The sequence below is a fragment of the Orcinus orca genome, chromosome 5, assembly GCF_937001465.1.
Source record: "Orcinus orca chromosome 5, mOrcOrc1.1, whole genome shotgun sequence".
NCBI lineage: Eukaryota > Metazoa > Chordata > Mammalia > Artiodactyla > Delphinidae > Orcinus > Orcinus orca.
In genome coordinates, this window is record NC_064563.1 from 78,702,678 (window position 1) to 78,725,107 (window position 22,430).

General features: G+C 46.1%; 1 protein-coding gene across 6 annotated transcripts in view; it reads left to right on the forward strand.

Moving 5' to 3' along the window:
* Positions 1-22,430, forward strand: part of SLC12A8 (solute carrier family 12 member 8) — a 135,422-nt gene that overhangs the window by 8,010 nt on the left and 104,982 nt on the right. For 4 of the 6 annotated variants that reach the window (XM_049710341.1, XM_049710342.1, XM_033403861.2 and 1 more), the window contains exons 3-4: positions 14,769-14,915; positions 19,600-19,791. The exons of the other annotated variants lie outside the window; for them this stretch is intronic. In XM_049710341.1, coding sequence (XP_049566298.1) covers positions 14,769-14,915; positions 19,600-19,791 — 339 coding nt within the window. The remainder of the gene's footprint in view (positions 1-14,768; positions 14,916-19,599; positions 19,792-22,430) is intronic. 6 annotated transcript variants of the gene reach the window in all.

The following is a 22,430-nucleotide window of genomic DNA, read 5'->3' on the forward strand; positions in this document are numbered from 1 at the left end:
TCATCTCAGGACCAGATGGGGTAGCTGTGTGTGTGTGTGTGTGTGTGTGTGTGTGTGTGTGTGTGTGTGTGTGTGTGTGTGTGTGTGTGTGTGTGTGTGTGTGTTGGTCAAGGGGACCAAGTGAGAAGAGGCTGTATATCTGAGAGTTGATGGTGCTGCCTGGGTCCAAGTACTGGCTCTAACCCTTTGTGACTCTGGGCAAGTTACTTCACCTGGCTAAGCCTTCGTATTCTCACCTATGAAACGACTACAGTAATAGAAAGTACCTTAGGGAATTATGAAGATTAACAGAGATAATTCATGTAAATGTTTAGTATAGCGCTCAGTTCATAGGACGCAGTCTGTAAATGTTGGCTAATAATAAAACTGATGCGGGGAGTATGTGTTTGGTCCACGAGGTAGTGATATAGATGGTCAGAGGGTTCAGTTGGCACATGAATGCATGACTCAGCACAGCAAGGTCAGGTAAAACACCTAAGGCAGGAGTCCCAAGTCCGGAGTGATTCCCTCGGCCAAAACCAGAGTGTGGCACATTGCGCAAGACACTATGGGCAATGTGGGGTGGGCAGTCCATTGAGGAAGATGGGGTGCTTTCTAGGCCTAGATGGGTCTGGAGTGGTTTGGGAATGTGTGTGTGTGTATTTGAGGGCCTGTTGAACCTGTGGAGGTGCGAGTCTTTTTCTGGGAGCCTCTGTCCCCAGGCACTGCATTGATGTGCAGTGTGGTTGGGTGGTGGACTTGAACCTGGAAACCTGGGTTCTGAATTCTGACTGTGCCACTAGATGTGCTGGGCCCTTGGGCAAGTTACTCTTGGGCTTGCAGTCTGCGTCTACAACTGCGAGACGGGGTGAGCATACCTGATTTTCAGGGTTCTTATGCCATATGCAGAAGGATCTGGCCCAGTGCCTGTCACGTTGTGAGCACTAAATACAGTGCATGTTCAGTGACTGGATGAAGCAGATTTCATACTGAAACCCAGTCGAGTAGGCTGTTTGTGAAACATGGGGCTGGAAAGCTAAGGAGCAGCTGGTGCCAGAGGGAGGTGAATGGAAGGCTGATGACCTTCGATTCCATGCGCGTCTCCATCAGTCGCTGGACAGAGAGGACTGTGACAGACACGGTGTGTCAGGAAGATGAAGCTGGCAGGAGAAAGCAGGTAGCTGGAGACAGGGAGAGAGGGAAAGTAGACATCTGTGCGAGGTCTGAAGTCCAGCAGGATCCAGCGCTGTTAGTGTGGGAAATGGGGAAAAGTCAGCTCAGTGTACCAGGTATTTATTGAGTGCCTGTTCTTGCCTGGATCTCCAGCTAGTGCTGCAGATATTAAAACAGAAACCTCTTAATTATGATGGAATAAGGGATGCCTCCCACTAATCTGATGTGCTATTTCCCTTCTCTTAGGGTCGGACAGTCTCCAGAAAAAGTTAAAGGGAAACAGTGTCATGCTGTGGCCCGAGAATGGGTCACCCAAAGCCTCAGATTAGCTAGTGCAACTCATATTCTTTCTTCTTTATCTGGCTGGAGACTTGAGCTCCAGCAGGAGTGGGTCTGTGAGGACCCTCTTCTAGGAAGTCTGTGGGATAGCTTCTGGCTGGCCTGAGCTAGTCACCCTAGAAACAAGCCTGATGCAGACCCAGCTGTGGCATCTGGTCCACGTTTGAGCCAGGGTGCCAGCTGCCTCTGACCCTGCACCAGGACTCTGCTCCGCCAGACTCCCTGCCTTACCTTTCCCTTCTCTGTGCTCTCCTTTGCTCTTTCTCTGTCTTCCCCTCCTCAGTTCAGTGGCTTAACCTAGGTTAGCTCAGCGTGGCAAGAGAAAGAAAGAGAGTCTGGTCGAGTTGTGAGGCTGAGTGGCACCAACAAGAGAGGCAGAAGGAAGCGAGCATGTTAAGAGACAGAGGGGGTACAAATTATTGCAGCGAATAACTCTCAGACTCAAAAGAAAAAAGAGGCAGAGTGGTCCTTAGAGATCCTCTGGTCCAGGCCCCTTGCTTAGCTTGTGAGAAGAGAAGCCTAGAGATGTTTAATGACTTGCCCAAAGATACATACAAAGAGTGGCAGACCCTGGTGGGAACCAAGCCCATGACCCCCTGACCCCATAATACGGCTCTGGTTGATCTTAATGCAGTTAATCTTTAGGTTATAATTTTGAGCATTGGTCTCAGGCTTCATCGCACAAGCTTTGCTCTTGTTTTCTGTGCCCTTATTAGCCAGTGTACAGTGACGAACTGACTTATATTTTTGCTATGCGTTTTTCAGGCCCGTTTTAGCATTTAAAAAGCCAATATGCAAAGCAAGCCTTGGCAGCCACATGCTAGGTAACAGCATATTGCTTTGTTAGAATATAGAGAAATGAATGCATCTGAGGAGAAAAGGGAACCTAGGACAAGACTGTCTTGTTAGCACCTCTTGTACAGATAGGGAAACGGGTCCAGGGTGGTTGGGTGGAAGAGAAGAGCTCACATCTGGGATTCCTGGAGCCGTGACCCCTATCACCCTCCCAGCTTCTATAGGGCATGAAGCTTGTAAAGTTTTTAGCGATTCTCTTTAGTAAAAAGGATACAAATACAAAATTAGGTGTAATCTTTGGGAGGGACTTAATGCAAGTGAAGGGTGTTGGAGACTTAAGCTATTAGCTTCACTGTGAAAGACCAGTGGTACCCGGACAGAACCACCTATGTGAGGTGACAGAAGAAAAGAGGCTATGGTGCTGGAACCTGGGAGAGAAGAAAGGGCAGAAACCACTCTCGGGGTTGAGATAAGTCTGCAGCTTTCATGTGGGCTCTGTCGCCCTTTCCTTCTCTTTCTCTGTTATCTTCACCCCTTTCCACTTTACAGCCCTGTGTATCACTTAGCCTAGGAGGTCAACCCTGAAAATGACAGTGCTCTGAAAATGCTTCATATTTGTAAAAAGTGGAATGGAGACATTTTCTGGATGAAGGTTCCCTAGAAACTAGAATGAAAGTGATTCTTCACTGAAATGAATTAGGTGGGATTGTCTCACTTGTACCCACAGGATCTTCATTGGTAGAGGTGATTGAGTGAGGACACAGAGAGATCAGTGCCATTGGAAGAAGAATTTATTGCTTACATTTCCCAAGAGAAGGAGGAATGCCATGCAGGGCCACAGGGGAAGTGTCAGGTTCTGGTCAGGAGACAAAAGCAGGAATGAAGGGAAAGCCTGGGCCAGAGCCTTTGTTGTGCCCTGGGCAAGGCAGGGCAGAGCGAACAGCTTAGGACTGGCTGGTTTGAATAGTTCTGGTGGGCTTTGGCTATAGAGATGGTCTCTAGTTTCCTGGCACCTGGCCTGGGGATGATTTAGGGCAGGAGAAATACTGGCTCGTTGTGTGAGAATTAGATAAAGGGGGTGGCTTGGGGAATATACTCAGAATTGGTAAGTTTGCATACGAGAGACATGCTCCTCACCAGCTGTTTCCTATCTATAAGAACTGGTTAGCCCTGGGAAGGTTCGTCTCTTCCCTGATCCATAAGATTGATTGATTGATTGATTGATTGATATTTTTGGCTGCGTTGGGTCTTTGTTGCTGCACACAGGCTTTCTCTAGTTGCAGAGAGCAGGGGCTACTCTTCATTGTGGTGCACGGGCTTCTCATTGCGGTGGCTTCTCTTGTTGCGGAGCATGGGCTCTAGGCGCGCAGGCTTCAGTATTTGTGGCACGCTGGCTCAGTAGTTGTGGTGCACGGGCTTAGTTTCTCCACGGCATGTGGGATCTTCCCAGACGAGGGCTCAAACCCATGTACCTTGCATTGTCAGGCGGATTCTTTTTTTTAATTTTTAAAAATTTATTTATTTTATTTATTTATTTTTGGCTGTTTGGGTCTTCGTTGCTGCGCGCAGGCTTTCTCTAGTTGCGGCAAGCAGGGACTACTCTTCGTTGAGGTGCACGGGCTTCTCATTGTGGTGGCTTCTCTTGCTGTGGAGCATGGGCTCTAGGGGCTCGGGCTTCAGTATTTGTGGCACACGGGCTCCGTAGTTGTGGCTCGTGGGCTCTAGAGCGCAGGCTCACTGATTAATTTGAAGCCATGGTAGCCTAGAGACCCTCATTTAGCCAAAAATGGTTATGTCTGGTCCAGGTGATAAATTTGCTCTAAAGTGAATCCCAGTGTTTATAGAACTTAAAACAGAAAGCTGTGACTCATTTTGAGTAGCTTTCCCTTTTTATTTTAGGCAATTATCAGTAGAAAAAAAAAAAACAACATATAAACAAACCCCAAAACCAAAAAACAACAACACAAAGCGAAGGCAAATTCTAATTTTTAAAAAAGATACACAAATGTTAGGGACAGACATTAATTTTACCAGAGACTTCTCTATTTTTAAGTAGACTATATTTCCAGTACATTTAAAATGTGATTCAAATCACATCTATCCACTGCATAAAATGAAGTTGAGTTATAAATATATTACTAACTTGAAGTCAGCATTTTATTTTTCAAATACTTCTAATAAAGTGGTAAATTTTTCTTCAAATAAAGATGTTACTATTTTTATTATACACGTACTACATGCATGCAGTAAAAAAATTTTTTTAAACGAGAGAATTATATAAAATTAAAAGCCTTCTTCCTCTGTTCCTTCACCACCATTCCCCAGAGACAGTCACTAATGGTTTCTGGTTTTCATTTTCCCTAGTGGTTATCATTATAACTTTAAATAATTTATTTATACCTCAATTTCTAGACTAAGTTATCAATTTATTATCAGTTTACTTATTGCTTCCTGATATGAAAAAAGAGGACATTGGCACATTTACTCTTCCTTCCATTTCTCTCATTTCATTTTGAATTTTTTGTTAGTTGGATTATTATTTTTACATTGTCAAGGTTTATAAAATTTATATATTTTTCTGTAATTGTAATGAGTATTTCCATGTTTGTTATAGTTGGTTATAAAAATTTTACACCTATAAATAGTACTATAAATTTACAATAGTAAGATGTATATGTGTGTGTTTAACTGAATAACCAAATGATGTTATTAGACTCATGGAGAAGAAAACACAAGCATAAGTTGTTAAGGCTTTGCTGCTTCTGAGCTACAGAGTCTTAATTTTTTTCAAGTTCCCTTTAATTCTTCTGGTTCATATGCAGCTACTGCTGTTTCTTATATCCCATGTCACCTTTTTTTGAGTATAATTCTCTTATCTTTTGGGTGACAGGAATTTTTTTCATATATGGAATAGTGGTAGTAAATTACTCTTTCCTTTTCTAACTATAGAAGTATGGAAGGCCAAATTGTTTTCATGTGTTTAAAAAACAACATTTTACAACAGATTGGATGCAGAAGTAGATATGGGAATCCAGCTGTATTCTATCAAGCCAGACATTAAAATGATCTGCAAAATGTATAACAAGGCATCTCTTTTCACTGAATATTTTTGTTTGGGAAAGTAGTTATTTTTCATGCAAACATGTTACTTATTTTAACAGATAATGGGTTTATTATTATTATGTTTAAATGATTAATAAGTATTTGAAAATATCTCCCTTTAAGTTTCTAATATGGTGAATACTGATAGTTGTAGCACGCATAAACAAAAGCTCTTTGGGATCCTCAGTAATTTTTAAGAATGTAAAGGGGTCTGGAGATCAAAAAGTTTGAGAATGGCTGCTCTAGAGATTAAATATACATTTAGGGTTTCCCTGGTGGCACAGTGGTTGAGAGTCCGCCTGCTGATGCAGGGAACACGGGTTCGTGCCCTGGTCCGGGAAGATCCCACATGCCGCGGAGCGGCTGGGCCCGTGAGCCATGGCCGTTGAGCCTGCGCATCTGGAGCCTGTGCTCCGCAACGGGAGAGGCCACAACAGTGAGAGGCCCACATACTGCAAAAAAGGGAAAAAGAAAAGAGAGAAAAAAAAAAAGAGAAAAATATACATTTAAGAATTTTCAGTTTGTTTAGAGTTAATATTGTACCACTTCAGTGTAAAATGCAGGAACTTGATAATCACATAGGCACGTTTACCAACCCTGCCATCCAGTCTTTTATGCTATATATGTTACTTCCATCTACATGATAAAGCCTTCAAGATAATGTTATGCCCAATGATTGCTGCGGCCTATGTCTTCTCCTAGCATTTGCTGGCTCTGAACTTGGAACTTCTCAGGTGCCTTGGAAGGCAGCTCTTCTCTTGGCTGCCCTGGGCTGCTCTATCACTTGCTTTTTTTTTGCCCCTCCAAGCCCATCTGCAGGAATCTCTCCAAATGTCTGATCTGCTAGTAGCACTTGGTTTTTTTCCCTTTCTAGTTATAACTATAGTTTCATACTTTAAAAAAAAACAAAACACATCTTTTCTGTCATTGTCATGGTAATTTGGAAGGTAGGAAAGTGCATATTCTGCTACCTTAAAAGAGGTGTCTAATGTCACTCTCTAAAGCACATTGTATTCATTCATTCATTCATTTAACTAACACATTTAGTAAGTATCTGTTCCATGTTAGGCACTAGAGGTACAAGAGTGAACAAGCTGTTCTTTAAATATGTCTGGGCTTCTTTTAAAAAATAAAAATTGCTTTTACTATTTATTTTTAAACTTTTGAAATTTTGATAACATTTCACACTTGTAGAAAGTCGCAGCAGTACAAACAACCACCATATACTCTTGACTCAGATTTACCAGTTATTAACATTTTGTCCTTTTGCTTTATTATTTGTGTGCTCTCTCTCTATATATACATATATTTCTATTCCATATATATAATATATATTTTAATACCTATTATATTCGATTATATATATATTTTTCCTGAACCATTTGGAACTAATTTGTAGACATCATGTCCCCTTATCCATAAATAATTCATTGTCTATTTCCTGAGAATAGGACTTTTCTTTTACCTAACCACATTATATTTATCAAGATCAAGACCCTTAGGGAACTCCCTGGTCCAGTGGGTAGGATGCCACACTTTCATGGTCAAGGGCCTGGGTTCAACCCCTTGTCAGGGAACTAAGATCCCACAAGCTGCTTGGTGTGGTCAAATAAAATAAAATAAAATAACCATAGTCCATGCCTGGATGGCTGGACTATGGAATACTAAAAAAAAAAAAAAAAAAAATCAAGACATTTAACATTGATAAATCCTATTATCTAATCCACAGTTTCACAGTCCACTTTTGCCAGTTATCTCACTTATATCCTGTAGCTTTTTCTCCCGGACTGGGAGCCAATCCAGCATCACGCAGTGCATTTAGTCATCACACCTCTCTAGTCTCATTTAGTCTGGAATGGTTCCTTAGCCTTTCTTTGTCTTTCGTGATCTTGACATTTTTTTGCAAAACACAAGCTAGTTTTTTTTGTAGAATATTTCTGAGTTTGGGACATGAACTCTCATGATTAGATTCAGGTTTTGCATTTTTGGCAGGAACCCATAGAATGATATTGTGTTCTTTTCCAGGCATCATACCAGGAGGGAGGTACAGGGTTTCCACTTGTCCCATTATTGGTAATGTTAACTTTGGTTACTTATTTAAGGTGGTGCCCACTAGGTTAATCCACTCTAAAGTTACTAATTTTCCCTTTGTAACTAATAAATAATTTGTTGGGGATACTTTGAGACTATGGAAATATCCAGTTCCTCATCAGTTTTCTACCCATTAGCTTTAGCAAACATTGATGATTCTTGGCAGACTCAGTTATTACTGTGATGGTTGCAGAATGGTGATTTTCTAACATCATCATTTCTTCTACATATATTACTTGGTCTTCTATAAAGAAGAATTTTCCCTCCTTCCTCTTACTTTAATTTATTCATTTGCTTATATCTGTATGGACTCAGATTCTTATTTTTTCCATGTGTATTCTATTGCAATTATTATTGATTTTGATGTTCAAATTGTTCCAGATTTGGCCAGTGGGTGCCCCTTCGAGCTGGCTTCTATGTCCTTATGATACATCCTCATCATTTTTAGGAGCCCTTCCTTACTTTCTGGCACAAAATATTGTAGGCTTATTTTGTACTTTTTCTGCCCCAGCCCTGAATCAGCTATTTCTCCAAAGAGCTCTGGCTCCTTAAAGTGAGAAATGGTATTTAGAGACCAAGATCTGGGTGCTAGGTATGTTCATTGCTACTGGGGTGTCTTGACTTACAGACCCTTTAAGTAGACAGATATATATTTATAGATATAGATATATAGATATGTATAGATATGTCTATCTCTATATATTAAAAACTATAAATTCAAACTGATACCTCTAATTCTAATTTATCACACCAGGGTTCATTCTTCTTTCCTCTTTTCTTAATTTTAACTACCTTCTCCAACAGTGAGAAACTTGACTCCCAGTCGGTATATTTACTTATTTGCTTAGTCCTGCAATTCATGGAAAGTAGATTCAGGAGTGGTAACTCCTACCCCTGCAAAAAACAAACTTTCTATCTAGAATTTGTATTAGTTTGTAGTTAGTTATTTGTCTTTAGACTGAGAGCACATAGTCAAAGTGCTATGTTCAAAAGTTAACTTTGGGGCTTCCCTGGTGGCGCAGTGGTTGAGAGTCCGCCTGCCGATGCAGGGGACATGGGTTCGTGCCCCAGTCCGGGAAGATCCCGCATGCCGCGGAGCGGCTGGGCCCGTGAGCCATGGCCGCTGAGCCTGCGCGTCCGGAGCCTGTGCTCCGCAACGGGAGAGGCCACAACAGTGAGAGGCCTGCGTACCGCAAAAAAAAAAAAAAAAAAAGTTAACTCTGCTCAGTTTTTTCCACTTTCGGTGTGGTTATATTATTCATTAGAATTATAGTTAGGTTAATTGGTTTCTCTTTGCATTCTGTTTTAATTTTTCTCTCTCATCCTGTCGATTTGATTTGATTTTGAGTATATAAAACATTGATGTGATTCCAAACGTCAAAAGTACTTAGTACATAAGAATCCTTAAATGAGTATAGTATTGTCTGATCCACTGAAGCACCTAGAAAAATAAATCTATTGCAGTTGATTTTTAGCTGGTTTGCCTGTTACTGGGGGAGGGCATTAGGGTCTGTGTTTCTCCTCCTGATGTTAAACTGAGGTAGACTGTCTAGTGGCAGCCTGAGTCTCGCAGGAGGGCTCTGTCCTTTGGCCAAGGAGGCTGGGAAGGGAAGGGGAAGCTCTTGTTTAGGTGGCCATGGCATCGCTGCTGTGGGAATTTAGATCTGCGGGGTGCTGTCAGGTGCCCAGAGCATTGTGTCTTTGGGTTCTTCATTCTGAGCACAGAGGTGGCCGCTCTGTGGGGAATGAGCTGCTGTATAGCTCTGAGAGGCAGAGCTCGGGCAGGGGCCCCACCAACATCAGCGCTGTCACAGCGTCCACGGGTCTTGGCACTGCTGGGCCTGTGTGTTGCTTGACCAGGTTGTGCCTTGGGAGATTCCCGGCCTTGGACCGGGATGCACAAGATGGAAGAGCCACAGATCAAGCACCGGGAACTACTGTTACGGAGACACTGGCTTTTGAACCTGTTCTGTGCAGAAGAGATCCGCACAGCCACGAAGATCTCACATTTCTAGGAGTGCCTAAATCAGTGCTGACCAAGCGTGCTGCCCAGATTCGAATCCAGGGAAATCAGGCTTTGACCACTCCATGTGGGTCCTGCGGAGCAGTTCCCATTACCAGCTTCAGTCAGGGTAGCAGAGCGCTCGTTGGACACCCATTCTCGAACTCCTAGTACAATACAGAAGGGGCCAGCTGCCCCAGCGCTGGGACTGGGCAGGGGTTGGAGAGAGGCAGATTTCAGGCTGAACTGTAGAGCAAGGATTCACCTGAAACATGAGGACGAGGTACCAGGGCAGATAGAAGATGCACAGTCAGTAAGACCTCCCTTCTTTCCTTTCCTCCCAACTTTCCTGAAGAAATCCTCACCCCCATTTAAAACTGCCTGATGTGCTTCACGCTAACCAAAAACACTTTCACGATTATCACCTCATCTAAACTGCGCAGCCCACCTTGAGGCAGGTATGTAGCTACTTGCATCGGATGCAGGTACCACAGGTGGCTGCTGGCCCGTGGAGCCCTGCTGCCCCCCTGCCCAGCTGCAGCTTGTGGTGCCTGTTCAGAGCCAGAGGAAAGGAATGTGGCACCCACTCTGCTCAGTGCGTCACAGTTCAGCAGCAGCTTGGGATATTCTCTGATGTGCGAGTAATAATTAAATAATTAGCTTTCAGAAAGCAAGCTGCTGGAGCATGTGTGCATGCTCCAGGTAGAACCAGTCTTTGGGAGGAAGGGGCAGGCTATGTCTTGCTCTGATCCGCTCCTGACCCAAGTGGGCAGAAGCAGAGTTTCTTACCAGTCTCCTTTCCTCCAGCTGCCAGGAGAGAGAATACGTGTTTTCTCACATTTCAGATGTGTTCAGTAAGGCCTGGAGGGTGGCCTGTGGGAGGGCGGTGGCTGTTTGAGACAAGAGGCTCCTGGGTGGGAGCTCGTGTCATTGCCTGTAACAGAGCTTTTCTCTGTCTTACTCAGCTCCACTTGCTGGATGCAGGAAGTCACGTGTTTCCCACTCTGGACACATTTCAGGTGTGATTTCCCTGTCTTTCTAGATGCCCTGCTCGAGTGTGAAGATTCTCATGGGAGAAAGACTTCTACCTCTGAACTAAAACACCCACCAGGTGGCCGTGGTGTGGGGTGCAGTCCTGGGCTTAGAGGGCCTGGCTCCTTGTTCTGGGAGGTTGGGAAGGAAAGCCCTAGCAACGAGCAGCGCACAGGTGCAATCACCCGTGGCCAGACTCCAAGCCTCTGTGCCCTGGAACCTGACAAGTTGTCCCTGCCAACCTGAGGGTCCTCAGGAAAGAGAGGAACCTGCCCCCTGAGGATGTTTGTGGTCCCCTTTCTGAGGGATTGCTTTGCCCCTCACTTTTCTGTCTCTTCTTTCTTAGTTTCCACCCCTGCTTCCCAGTAGCCTCCATACTGGGCACAGCACACATCCTACGGCCACCTGCCTTTCCCCGCAACCTGTCATGTCTGTCGTGGAGTGTTGAATGAGACTCTTGTTATTTTGGAATTGATGACTGGGGCCCAAATCTGAAGACAATGAGGTTCTAAGAGAGTTATCAACAGTTGGTACCAAGCACAAGATAGCCCAGAACTGGCCCAACTATCACCCCCTGTCACCCCAGCTATTCCACCTCCCTCTCCCTTGGGCAACAGAAATGACTAGGGAGAGGCACAAAGGGAGAGTCTGTGAGCCACGGCCTTTGTGGGAGGGCATATATGAGACGAGATGAGCTTCCTTACCCTCCCATAAAGGAGGGGGTTTGGCATGCAGTCCCTGAGTGGGCGGGAGAAGCTGGTATTCTGTCCTCCTATTGGATGTCTGCTTATGCTGCAGACATGGCTCTGCCTGCAGCCTATCTGCGCAAGAGCTGAAGGGGATCGGAGAGAGCTGGCAGGACAGACAGACAGCAGGGTTGGGGAGTAGCCAGTTGTGATACTGTGATTTATAATAAATAGATATTTGGCACAGAGCTCCTAAAACCCTTGGAATTTCCTAAGTGATAAAAGTGATAAGGTGTCTTGATATTCATAGCAAATGCCTTCAGACACCACTGGGTTTATATTAGCGAGGTGACTTTTAGAATCACCTAGGATGGAGGCTGGTTACAGAGGAACCAGCCATGTGATCGGAGGGTTGGAACTTTCAGGGTAGGGGAAAGGAGCTGGAGGTTAAATCAGTCACCAATGACCAGTGATTTAATCAGTCATGCGTATGTGATGAAGCCTCCAGAAAAACCCAATTAAGAGGGTTTGGAGAGCTTCTGGGTTGGTGACCACGTGGAGATGGTGGGAGAGTGCTGCGCTGGGAGAGGGCATGGACCTCAAACCTTTCCCTAAACCCCCTCATCTAGTGGCTTCTGAGTCATATCCTTTCATAATAAGCTGGTAATCTAGTAAGTAAAATGTTTGTCTGAGTTCTGTGAGCCACTCTAGCAAATTAACTGAACCCAAGACGGGGGTGGTGGGAACCTCTGATCAGTAGCCCGTGGGTCAGAAGCAGAGTGACAACGTGGACTTGGGATTGGCATCTGAGGGGCAGTCTGGTAGGACTGAGCCCTTGACTGTGGGATGGCACTGTCTCTGGGCGGGCAGTGTCGGAGTTGTCTTGGACTATGGGACACCCACTGGTGTCAGAGAATTGCTTGGTGTAGGAGAAACCGCCCCCCCACTGGCACTGGTGTCAGAATTGAGCCGGCCCGATGGTAGTTACTATGCAAGGGAGCTGGTTTGAGCTGCCTGTCAGGCTGGTACTTTCCACAAGACCAACCCTGGGGCAGTGCAGAAGGCTGAGGGCGTCCTGAAAGTGGGGAGGCTGGAGGGTGTGGTGGGCCAGGGAGAGGTGACAAGCGTGGGCCTCGGGCTGGCGTTCTGTATTGATGTTGGTGGCAGCATGTCTGCGGGGGGTGGGGGGGGCGGCTGGGAATTGTCCCTTGGGGTCTCCCGAGTACCTATTTGTCATTTTATTCTAGAGTTCTCCATCTCATCCTGGCTCCCCTTTTTGGTGCTTTTGTTTCTTCTTCCTTTTTTCTCATTGGCTTATGTCTCTCTCTCTCTCTCAAAACATCAGGGCCCCAACCTTGGGTCAAACTTAGGTGTTTCTTGCCAGTATCAGATGAGCAGGGTTTGGGGAGACTTAGTTGTGTTCTTGTGTCACTTGGTAAGAAAAGGTATGTGCACTCCTCTAAATGTCCTGAAATAAACTGTCATGACTTGGGCACCAAACCCATTTCAAACCATGTATACCTTCACTTACACCTTTATTCTCAGGGTAAAGAGTCTCCTAAAGTTTCGGCCTCATTCATCTGTGACGCACCTTTAAGGCTGATTCAGTCCAGTGAGATCCAGGGAGTGAAAAGCTTTTCATACCCCCATTAGGTAAATAAACAAATAAACAAAGCAGGTTTTACAGGGGAAATATGAAGGCTGTGATGACAGAGGAATACAGTTTCTAAAATCACAACAGGAATTTTAAGGGTAAAGCAGAGGTACTCACAATTAAGCGAAATCCAGGATGTTAGAAATTGCACCTGAAACATTGACATTTAGGAGAGAAAAGGGCCTGTGACCTGCGGTGCAGGTTTTACAGTCTGGGTTGGGGAATTCAAACCCCAACTGTGGACCTAGGCTGGTTGTGTCTCTCCTCCAGGGCTTGCTTTCCTCGGCTGGCTGTAGACAGGGGCCCTCTCCCTGCCTCGCTCCCGGGGTGACCTGAGCACCAAAGTGGGGAATTGATGTGGAAGCTGAAAGCACTCCCTAAATTATTACTCTTTGTTGCTGATAGTTGCTATTGTTATGACTGTTTCTAATAAATAGTAGCCCTGTAACAAGCCATGGTAGGAAGCGAACACAAGCAGAGACGGGAAGTTGGGCCAGGTCCTGAGTTTTGAGATTAGGATCCTAGAAAACAATCTGACTTACCACAAAGTCCCTTGGTACCATTTGTTCAAAGATAAGCATAGGTTGGCAGGGTCTTTGCTCTTAGCCAGGATCACTGTTCTCATGTTTATTGACTTTCAGGAGATTCCTCATTAGTGGTTTGCAAAAGACAGATGCACAGAGATATACAGAGATGAAAGGTGTTTCAGCTGGTGTCAGGAGCCCCCCGGCCCATCTGTCCTGCGTGGCTTCGCTGATGGCCCTGGTGATTTCTTGAGGCCCTTTTTTCATCTGTAGGTGTACGATACAAGGGGGGAAGCTGGGATCCTCTCCTTTCGTTTTAACTGAGCATAGTGGACCTCTGGCCTTGGTCCTAGATCATGAGCACACCCATTGTTCTCAGCTGTTCAGGGCCTCTGCCCCTGACTCTGGACCTTAGATGTCCCCTGTCCCTTGACTTCTCTGCCATCTCCCTGAGGTTATAGATCACATACGCGCACCAGTTAGACTTAGTGCACACGGTGGGTCTTAGTTGGGTGCCTCCCTTCCCCACCCCCAGGTGAGAATCACTTCATCACTGCTGCAGTAGTTTGAGGCCATTGGAAGAGTCCAGTGATGTCTGAATTTAGGTTAATTACTAAACCTGTGCAGGAGCAGTTCATCGTATGAGTGGCTACTGATTTCGTTTAAGTATTTCCATAAGGTTTAGTCTTTTTAGTGAAGAGTTTCTGTATGAGTGTACTGTAAGTGCCTTTGTTATTTTTGAATTGGAAAAATGAGGAAAGCATCTGTTTCACCACTTGTTAGCCTGTGATTCTAGACGACTGGCAGATGATGCCTTGGGATCCTGGGGTATGGGATGGAAGGACACTTAGGGATCACCGTACCAGCCGATGTTCAGTCAGGAACACAGAAACTGCCTAGATTTTTTCAACAGAGGGAATTTAATACATAGAATTCATTACAGAAGTGTTAGAAGGGCCAGAGGAGAAAAAGGTAAGTACAGGAAGGTTCCCCAAAGATTAGTAACTGCTGGAAGCTGCTCTTCCCACCAGGAAGGGAGACTGAAAGGGAGGATGGTGTCACCCAGAGCTCCTGACCAATGTCAGAGCTGGAGCCCAGCATCTCGCGCTCACCCGCATCCCAGTGGCTGGAACTCAGTCACGTGGCCACACCGCCTGTAAAGAGACTGGGAAATGCAGTCTCCCGAGTGGCCGGAAGGAAAGGGAACCGAGTTTGCTGAACAGCTTGTCTGCGCTGCAAACGGCACAGGAATTGCTATGTGCACAGGCCTGCAGGGCATGGCCCAACAGGAGAGCTTTAAAGCTGAGTTCTCCCAGCACCCACCTCCGTTCCCTCCCCGCTCCAGCCCTCCCCACTGCTGCTGAGCTGACTCCTGTGTGCCCTGTTTTCAGGAGGCTCTGGCCCAGCCCCAGCCCTGGTGGAAGATCCAGCTGTTCATATGGGAACCAGTGCTGTTCGGGACCTGGGATGGTGTGTTCACGTCCTGCATGATCAACATTTTTGGGGTTGTCCTTTTCTTGAGGACTGGCTGGCTGGTGGTGAGTGACGAGCTGGTGGCCCTGGAGCCTCCTGTGGGCCTGGGGCATGGAAAGCTCTGTCACCCTTGGGTATTCCACAGTGTAGTCAACAGATTCCTGAAGCACTGATGCTCCGGAAGCACAGAACAAGATCAAGTACATGGAGTAGCTAGTATTGCTTTTTAAATGAGAATCCTGAGAACCTGGGCCTCAGACAGAGGTTCCTGTGGAAGCCTCACCATGGATTTACCTACAGGAATATGAGCACGGAAGTCAGGGCGCATTGTGGGTGGGACTAGAGGTGGGTCAGAGAGAGCAGGCTGATGGCAAGTTTGCCTCCAGTTTGTGACTGTCTCCAGCTTTCCCGGTGTTCTTTAACTCGTCTGATGCCCTGCCTGGAGAGGGAGGGGGGGGAGGGGGAGGGGAGGGGGAGGGAGAGGGAGAAGAAATTGTAAAAACCTACGGTTCTCCTCCGTGCCTTTCTCCTTACTTTCACACGGAACACTTCACTTGACACTGCTGGTCACCCGATTTCTCCCCACATCAAGCAATTCTGTGGCACCAGCTGAGTGTCCTACAATGTAACTCAATTCTGACACTACCTGGAGAGAGCATCAGATCCCACAGGTTAAGGGCTCCATCCCACAAAGCTGCCCCCACCCACTTCAGCTGCCTATCACAAGTCCAGGGTGTCACCTATGCTTCTGACTGAGGCTGTGCATCCGGGGTTCCCACGACCCCCCCCATTCCCACGCCCCACGCCCCCCCAGATTCCATTAATTTGCTAGAGCAGCAGGGAAACACTTATTTATGTTTATTAGCTTATTAAAGGATTATGATCAAGACAGATGAAGGATACCTAGGGCAAGGTCTGCAAAGGTCCCGAGAGCAGGAACTTCTGTCCCCGTGGAGTTGGGGTGCATCACTCTCCTGGTATTTGGCTATGTTCACCCACCTGGAAGCTTTCCAACCCCATTCTTTGGGGATTTTTATAGCAGCTTCATCACACATGATCAATTATTAACTCCATTTCTAGCCCCTCTCCCCTCTCTAGAGAAGTGTGTATATGTGTGTTGGGAGTGGTGCTGGTGAAAACTCCAAGCTTCTAATCGCGGCTTGGTCTTTCTGGTGACCAGCCCCCATCCAGCAGCCCACTGACAGCGACCTCGTTAGAACAAAAAATGCTCCTTGTGTTTTTAATCGCTTAGGAATTTACAAGGGTTTTAGGAGCCCCGTGTCAGGGATGGGGTCAAAGACAAATGTTAGAACAAGAGATGCTTCTAGTGCTCTTGTCACTTAAGAAATGACAAGGTTTCAGGAGCTCTGTGCCAGGAACCAGGTGCAGAGACCAAGTTGACCCTTGAACAACATGGGTTTGAACTGCACGGTCCACTTATGCTCAGCTTTTTTTCAATAAATAATACAGTACTGCACGGTCCACGGTTGGTTGAATCCGTGGAAGGGAAACTGCAGATAGGAAGAGCTGACAATGGGACTTGAGCATCCGCAGATTTTGGTATCCAAGACCAGTCCCAGAATTAATCCCCTGTGGATACCTAGGGACAGCTGTATATATTTTCTATCATCTCATGGAGGCAGAGAGAGAGAGGGGTATGTGTTTATGGTAAGAAATTGGCTCTATGATTTTGGGGGCTGGCAAGTCCCAAATGTGTAGGATAAGTGAGATGCAGGTAGGAATAGATGTTGCAGTTTTTTGAGTCCAAAACCTAAAAACTCAGGCAGAACTACTATGTTGCAGTCTGGAGACCAAATTCCTTCTTCTTCGGGAAGCCTCAGTCTTTGCTTTTAAGGCCTTCAACTGATTGCATGAGAACCACCCACATTATGGAGGATAATTTCCTTTACTTAAAGTCAGCTGATTGTGGGACTTCCCTGGCGGTCCAGCAGTTAAGACTCCGTGCTTCCAATGCAGGGGCCACGGGTTCCATCCCTGGTCAGGGAACTAAGATCCCCCATGCCACGTGGTGTGGCCAAAAGATTAAAAAAAAAAGTCAGCTGATTGTACATGTTAATCCCATCTTAAAAATACATTTACAGCAACTTCTAGACTAGTATTTGACTAAACAACTGGTCACCATAATCTAGCCAAGATGGCACATAAAGTTAACCATCACATCTGCAAATTCCAGGGGATGAAGCTTCACTGTTGTGGGGTGTATGGGGTTCTTAGTCCTCTTAGGAGGCCTGGTTGAGGCCACACCTTCCTCAGCTCTTGCTCTACTCTGTACCCAGGCCCTTAGCTCAGGGTTCAGCCTTAGCCATAGCCAGGATGGGTCTGAAAGTTTTCTTTATTAACGTGTGGAAAGCTTAGAGCAAGGTTAGCAACCTCTCTGGTGTGGGTATCTCTCATACTCCTCCCAAACTTACAGGGGCCCCCACTTCCAAAAACACAAATCCTCCAGCTCAGATGCCATTCTCAGGCTTCTGGGATCAACCTCCGATTTTTCCCCTTCCCGGATGCCACCCCACTGCCCAGCACCTCTCCAGCCTGTGTCCAGGGGAGGCCCAGCAACCTGACTGCTGTGGCACAGGAAGGCCTGGCACTGACAGCCTGGGCCCCTGGGCTCTGCCTCGCGCAGGGGCTGCTTATGGAACGGTGGAAGGGGAGAGGGGTAAGCTCTCTCTATTTCTATTCTTAAATCTTAGGGCCTCCTCTTAACCCTCTCGCTGGGTGACTTTTTTGAGAAATGGCTATCCAGAAGTGTCAGTCCCGTCCCCAAAGTGAAGTACAAGTTATGTTAATTATTTATTGCTGCACAACAAATTATCCCAACACTTAGCGGCTTAAAGCAACAAATATGTGTTATCTTGTCATTACTGTGGTTCAGGGATCCAGGAGCAACTTAGCTGGGTGCCTCTGGCTCAGGGTTTCTCATGGGGTTGCAGCCAAGCTGTCAGTCAGGGCTGCACTCTCATCGGAAGGCTCCACTGGCAGAGGGTCTGTTTCCAGGATCACTTGTGAGGTTGTTGTCAGGCTTTGTCACGTGGGCCTCTTCATAGGGTTGCCTCAGTAACTGCAGCTGGCTTCCCCCAGGGCCAGCAACCTAAGAGAGAGGGAGGGAGCAAGTGCCCAAGACGAAAGCCACGGTCTTCTCATACGCTCATCTCAAAAGTGACATCCCATCACTTCTGCGGGGCTCTGCTCATTAAAAGTGAGTCACTCCATCCAGCCCCCGCTCAAGGGGAGCAGAGTACACAAGGGCACGAATGCCAGGAGGTGGGGACCACTGGGACCATCTTTGAGGCTGCTACCACACAAATACATCCTTTTGTCCTAAAATGATCTCTCCTTTTCAATTCTGACATTAGTTTTACCTGAAAAATCATATTTGAACATGGAAAGAAAGGTAAATGTGAAATGCCAAAAATAAGGTAGAGCTTCTAGAGGGTAACATAAAATTAAAATAAGTAGAGGTCATGCCCAAGTCATTTTTAAATAGAAAATATTAATTCTAAAGAATAATTTGGCAGCATATTTATAATTTGGAAAACGTTAAAGTGGCAATTTTGGTATGAAAACTTAAAGACTGGTACAGACTTTTAAAAATTATCCCATGTAGACAATTTAAAAGCACGAACAAAGGAAGAAAATAGTAATTATATAAGTTCATTAAAAATATAAAAACAGCAAAATAAGTAACTGAATAAAGCATAACTGAATATAACCTAATTCTTTAGGTACCATGTAGTCTACCGTGGCGAACTTTAGATCCAGTTTTTCCCCTTCTCTATCAACAGAATCATAATTTTCTTGGTATGGCATTACTCTCAGCTGAAAATCCAACAGATTAACAAATACAATAATCCCACTTCATTCTCCAACCTCCATCTAAATATCAATAGATGTCAAAATAGAAATAAAATATTTACCTCTTTTTCTCCCCCCTCCCCATGCTTCTCTGCTCATTTATAAAAGGTTTTTCATATAAATAAACCAATTTTTCAATGCAGTGAACTTCTAAACGTTCAAATAACTTGCAGGTGATAAGCATTTTTAAATGTCAGAAGTGCGAGAAGAGAGTAGATGCAGTATGGGCGGCAAGAGTGCTGTGCACACAAATGAAAGAGAAATGGGGAAAGCAAGGGAAAAAACCCCAAACCTAATCCTGCTCTCTTGGCAGCCCAGAGGTAAAGATGGGCTTTGGAACAAGACTCAGTGTGATAAGTGCTGTGATAAGCACTGAGTCCTGGGTACTACTGGAGCCAGAGGAAGGCTCCCAGGGACGGCTTCCTGCAGGAGGAAACTCTAACCCCTGTCTTGAGGGATGCGTTGGAGTGAACCTGCCAAGGAAGAGGAACGGGCAGAAAGGCATTCCAGGCAGGGGATCCGCATGGGTGTCGGGGAGGGGGGGCAAGGGGGCACGTGACTTCGCGCTGGGGCGCCACGTGCGTCTGGGGGAGGGCTGTCGGCAGAGGGATGAGGGGGCCTGGGGAGGTGGAGAGGGGAGAGACCAGGAGGGGTTTCAAGAGGGTATGGCATGGCTTCGACTTGACATTGTCGGCGCTGGGAAGTCTCTTAAGAGTTTGCTGCAGGGACACTACATTCATCTGGAATCCCTTCCAGGCCTTACTCCTGTGGCCCTTTGTCCATTTCCAGCGGGCCCACCCCCGGGGGCGTGGGAGCGGTGGGCAGTGCTCCCTCCGTGCCCTAACCCTGACCTGGCTCCTTGCTCTTCCGCCGCAGGGAAACACGGGAGTGCTCGTGGGTGTGTTTCTGGTGTCCTTCGTCGCGCTGGTGGCCCTGGTCACAGTGCTGTCCGGCATCGGGGTTGGGGAGCACTGCGACGTGGGCACCGGCGGCGTCTACTCCATGATCGCGGCGGTCCTCGGCGGGCAGACCGGAGGCGCCATCGGGCTGCTGTACGTGCTTGGACAGGTGAGGCCACTGGCCAATGGAATCGCTTACCTTGCCTTGCTTTCTGCCACCTTCTTCTCATCCACGTTCCCCTCTGACCTGGTGACAGGCAAGTGGGCAGTTGCGGGGAGCTCATAGTGGAAACAAGCTCATAGTCCAGGGCCCTGACCCTTAGTCCAGGGCTCCGTCCTTTCCACCCCCTTTGCCTCTGGAGTCGTGCTTCCACCAGGGAGCTGGGTCTGGGCTGGGACCATCCTTACAGACTGTTCTAGGGAGGGGAGTGCACAGCAGTGGCCGGAGCCGGGGTGGCAGCTGGGTGGCCCGGTCCCGGGGGCACTTTTACACTGAAAAGGGGACATTTTGCCTGTGCCAAGGACTTCCTTAGAAGCAGGCTGTTCTCAAATGAACCGGAGCTCTAGGCGCATTGATAGCTTGATGGCCTGAACAGGGAGGCTGAAAGCCCCTGTGTGGATGCTGTGTCTGAGAAGGAGAATACTAATGTGGACGGAGGCCCTCGGAAAACCACTGAGTAGGGAGAAGTACTGAAGCGTGTTTAGCTAAAACACAGGGACGGTGACCTAATGCTGAGGAAGCAAATGCGGACCTTAAGAAGCAGCTCTTTGTAAGCACTTCTTGGACTGAAAAAGGCTTTAATGATGGTGCAAAGGGTGGTGGGTGGCTGAAAAAACAGTTAAAAGAATCTGTCTGAGTAAGAGTACAAGAGTCTCCTCAAAGAAAGTGTCGGTCTGTTTCTTTTATTTTTAAAGCAGCAGGGGCAGGGTATTGTAGCAAAAATACATCTGATTCTCCAACAGCACAAAGCTGTGTGTGTGTGTGTGTGTGTGTGTGTGTGTGTAGGAGAGATGTGTGGAAGGCAGACACATGGTCAGTGCACTCTTAAAAACCACTTGCCTTTATGGAGAAAGATCTTTAAGCATGGGAGTTTGGAAGTGAGTAATAAACTGTCAGTTTACTTTATTACCCTGGGGATTTGTATATCGATTTTTTTTTTTTTTTTTTACTTCTCTGCTATTTTATAGCCAAGCAGACTGCAAGATGGACAAACAGCAGTCCTCACTTTCCCTGCTCTCTGGGTAGACAAAAAGCTCCACTCTTGAAGCAGATACCACAGACAGGGGACCAGCGCTGAGGTTTGGGCCTCCCCACCTCCCAGAGAGAGGAAGCCTCCTGTATGTGAGGTGACTTGGAGGAAAGGTGCTCACAAAGAAAGACACAAGCTACCAAAACTCAAGAAGAAACAGAAAATCAGAATGCGCCTACATAAGTAAAGAGATTGAATTAGTAATCAAAAAACTTCTTACTAAGAAAAGCCAGAAACATTGGTGCCCCTCTGGTCAGGGTCCTCTCCATGCCTCTGCTGCTTCTGCAGCTGAGCTGGGTGGGCTTCCTAATCAGGGAGTGGCTGCTAATCCTTTTTATATGTTGCTAGATTCAGTTGGCTAGTATTTTGTTGAGGATTTTTGCCTATATATTATGAGGGATGTTGGTCTGTAGCTTTCTCGTGATATCTTTGTCTAGTTTTGGTGTCATGTTCATGCTGGCCTCACAGAATGAGTTGGGAGGTGTTCCCTCCTCTTCTATTTTTGGGAAGAGTTTGTGAAGGATTGGTGTTAATTCTTCTTTAAATGTTTGGTAGAGTTTGGTGGTGAAACCATATGGTCCTGGGCTTTTCTTTGCAGGAAGTCTTTTGATTACTAATTCAGTCTCTTTACTTATATAGGCGTATTCTGATTTTCTGTTTCCTCTTGAGTTTTGGTAGGTTGTGTCTTTGTAGCAGTTTGACCATTTTATCTGGGTTATCTAAGGTTTTGGCATATAATCATTCATAGATTCCCTTATAATCTTTTTTTTTGTTTTTGTAAGATTGGTAGCAATGGCCTCCCTTTCATTCCTGATTTTAATCATTCGAGTCTTCTCTTTTTTTCTTACTCAGTCTAGTTAAAGGTTTGTCTGCAAAGAAGCAATTTTTGGTTTTGTTGCTTTTCTCTATTCTTTTTCTGACCTCTATTTCATTTATTTCTGCTCCAATCTCTATTATTTCCTTCCTTCTGCTTGCTGTGGGTTTAGTTCACTCTTCTTTTTCCAGTTCCTTAAGGTGGAAGGTTATGTCATTGATTTGAGATCTTTTTCTTCCAGGATGTGGTTGGGTTTTCTGAGGGTCCTTATTCCTGTTTCTTATTACCCCTAATTCCCTCATCCCAGGGCATGCATGCACTCATGTGTCTTTAGTAATTGCCAGAGGAAATGGCCTGTTGTGCCCCGGAGCAGGGTCAGCAAACTTCTTCTATAGAGGGCTAGATAGTAAATGTTTTAGTTTTTTGTGAGGGTGTCATAGGTCTCTGTCACAGTGACTCAACTCTGCTGTGTAAGTGTAAGTGTGAAAGCAGCCATAGACAGTTTGAAGCGGGCATGGCTTTGTGCCAGTCAAACTTATGCCCAAAGCAGGCGGCAGCAGGATTTGGTCAGAGGGCCAAAGTTTGCCAGCCCTTGCCCCAGAGCATCAACGTTTAGGAGATACAGATGCTTAAAATAATGATTTTTTCTTTTTTTCCTTTCCACGGTACGTGGGCCTTTCACCGCTGTGGCCTCTCCCGTTGCGGAGCACAGGCTCCGGATGCGCAGGCCCAGCGGCCATGGCT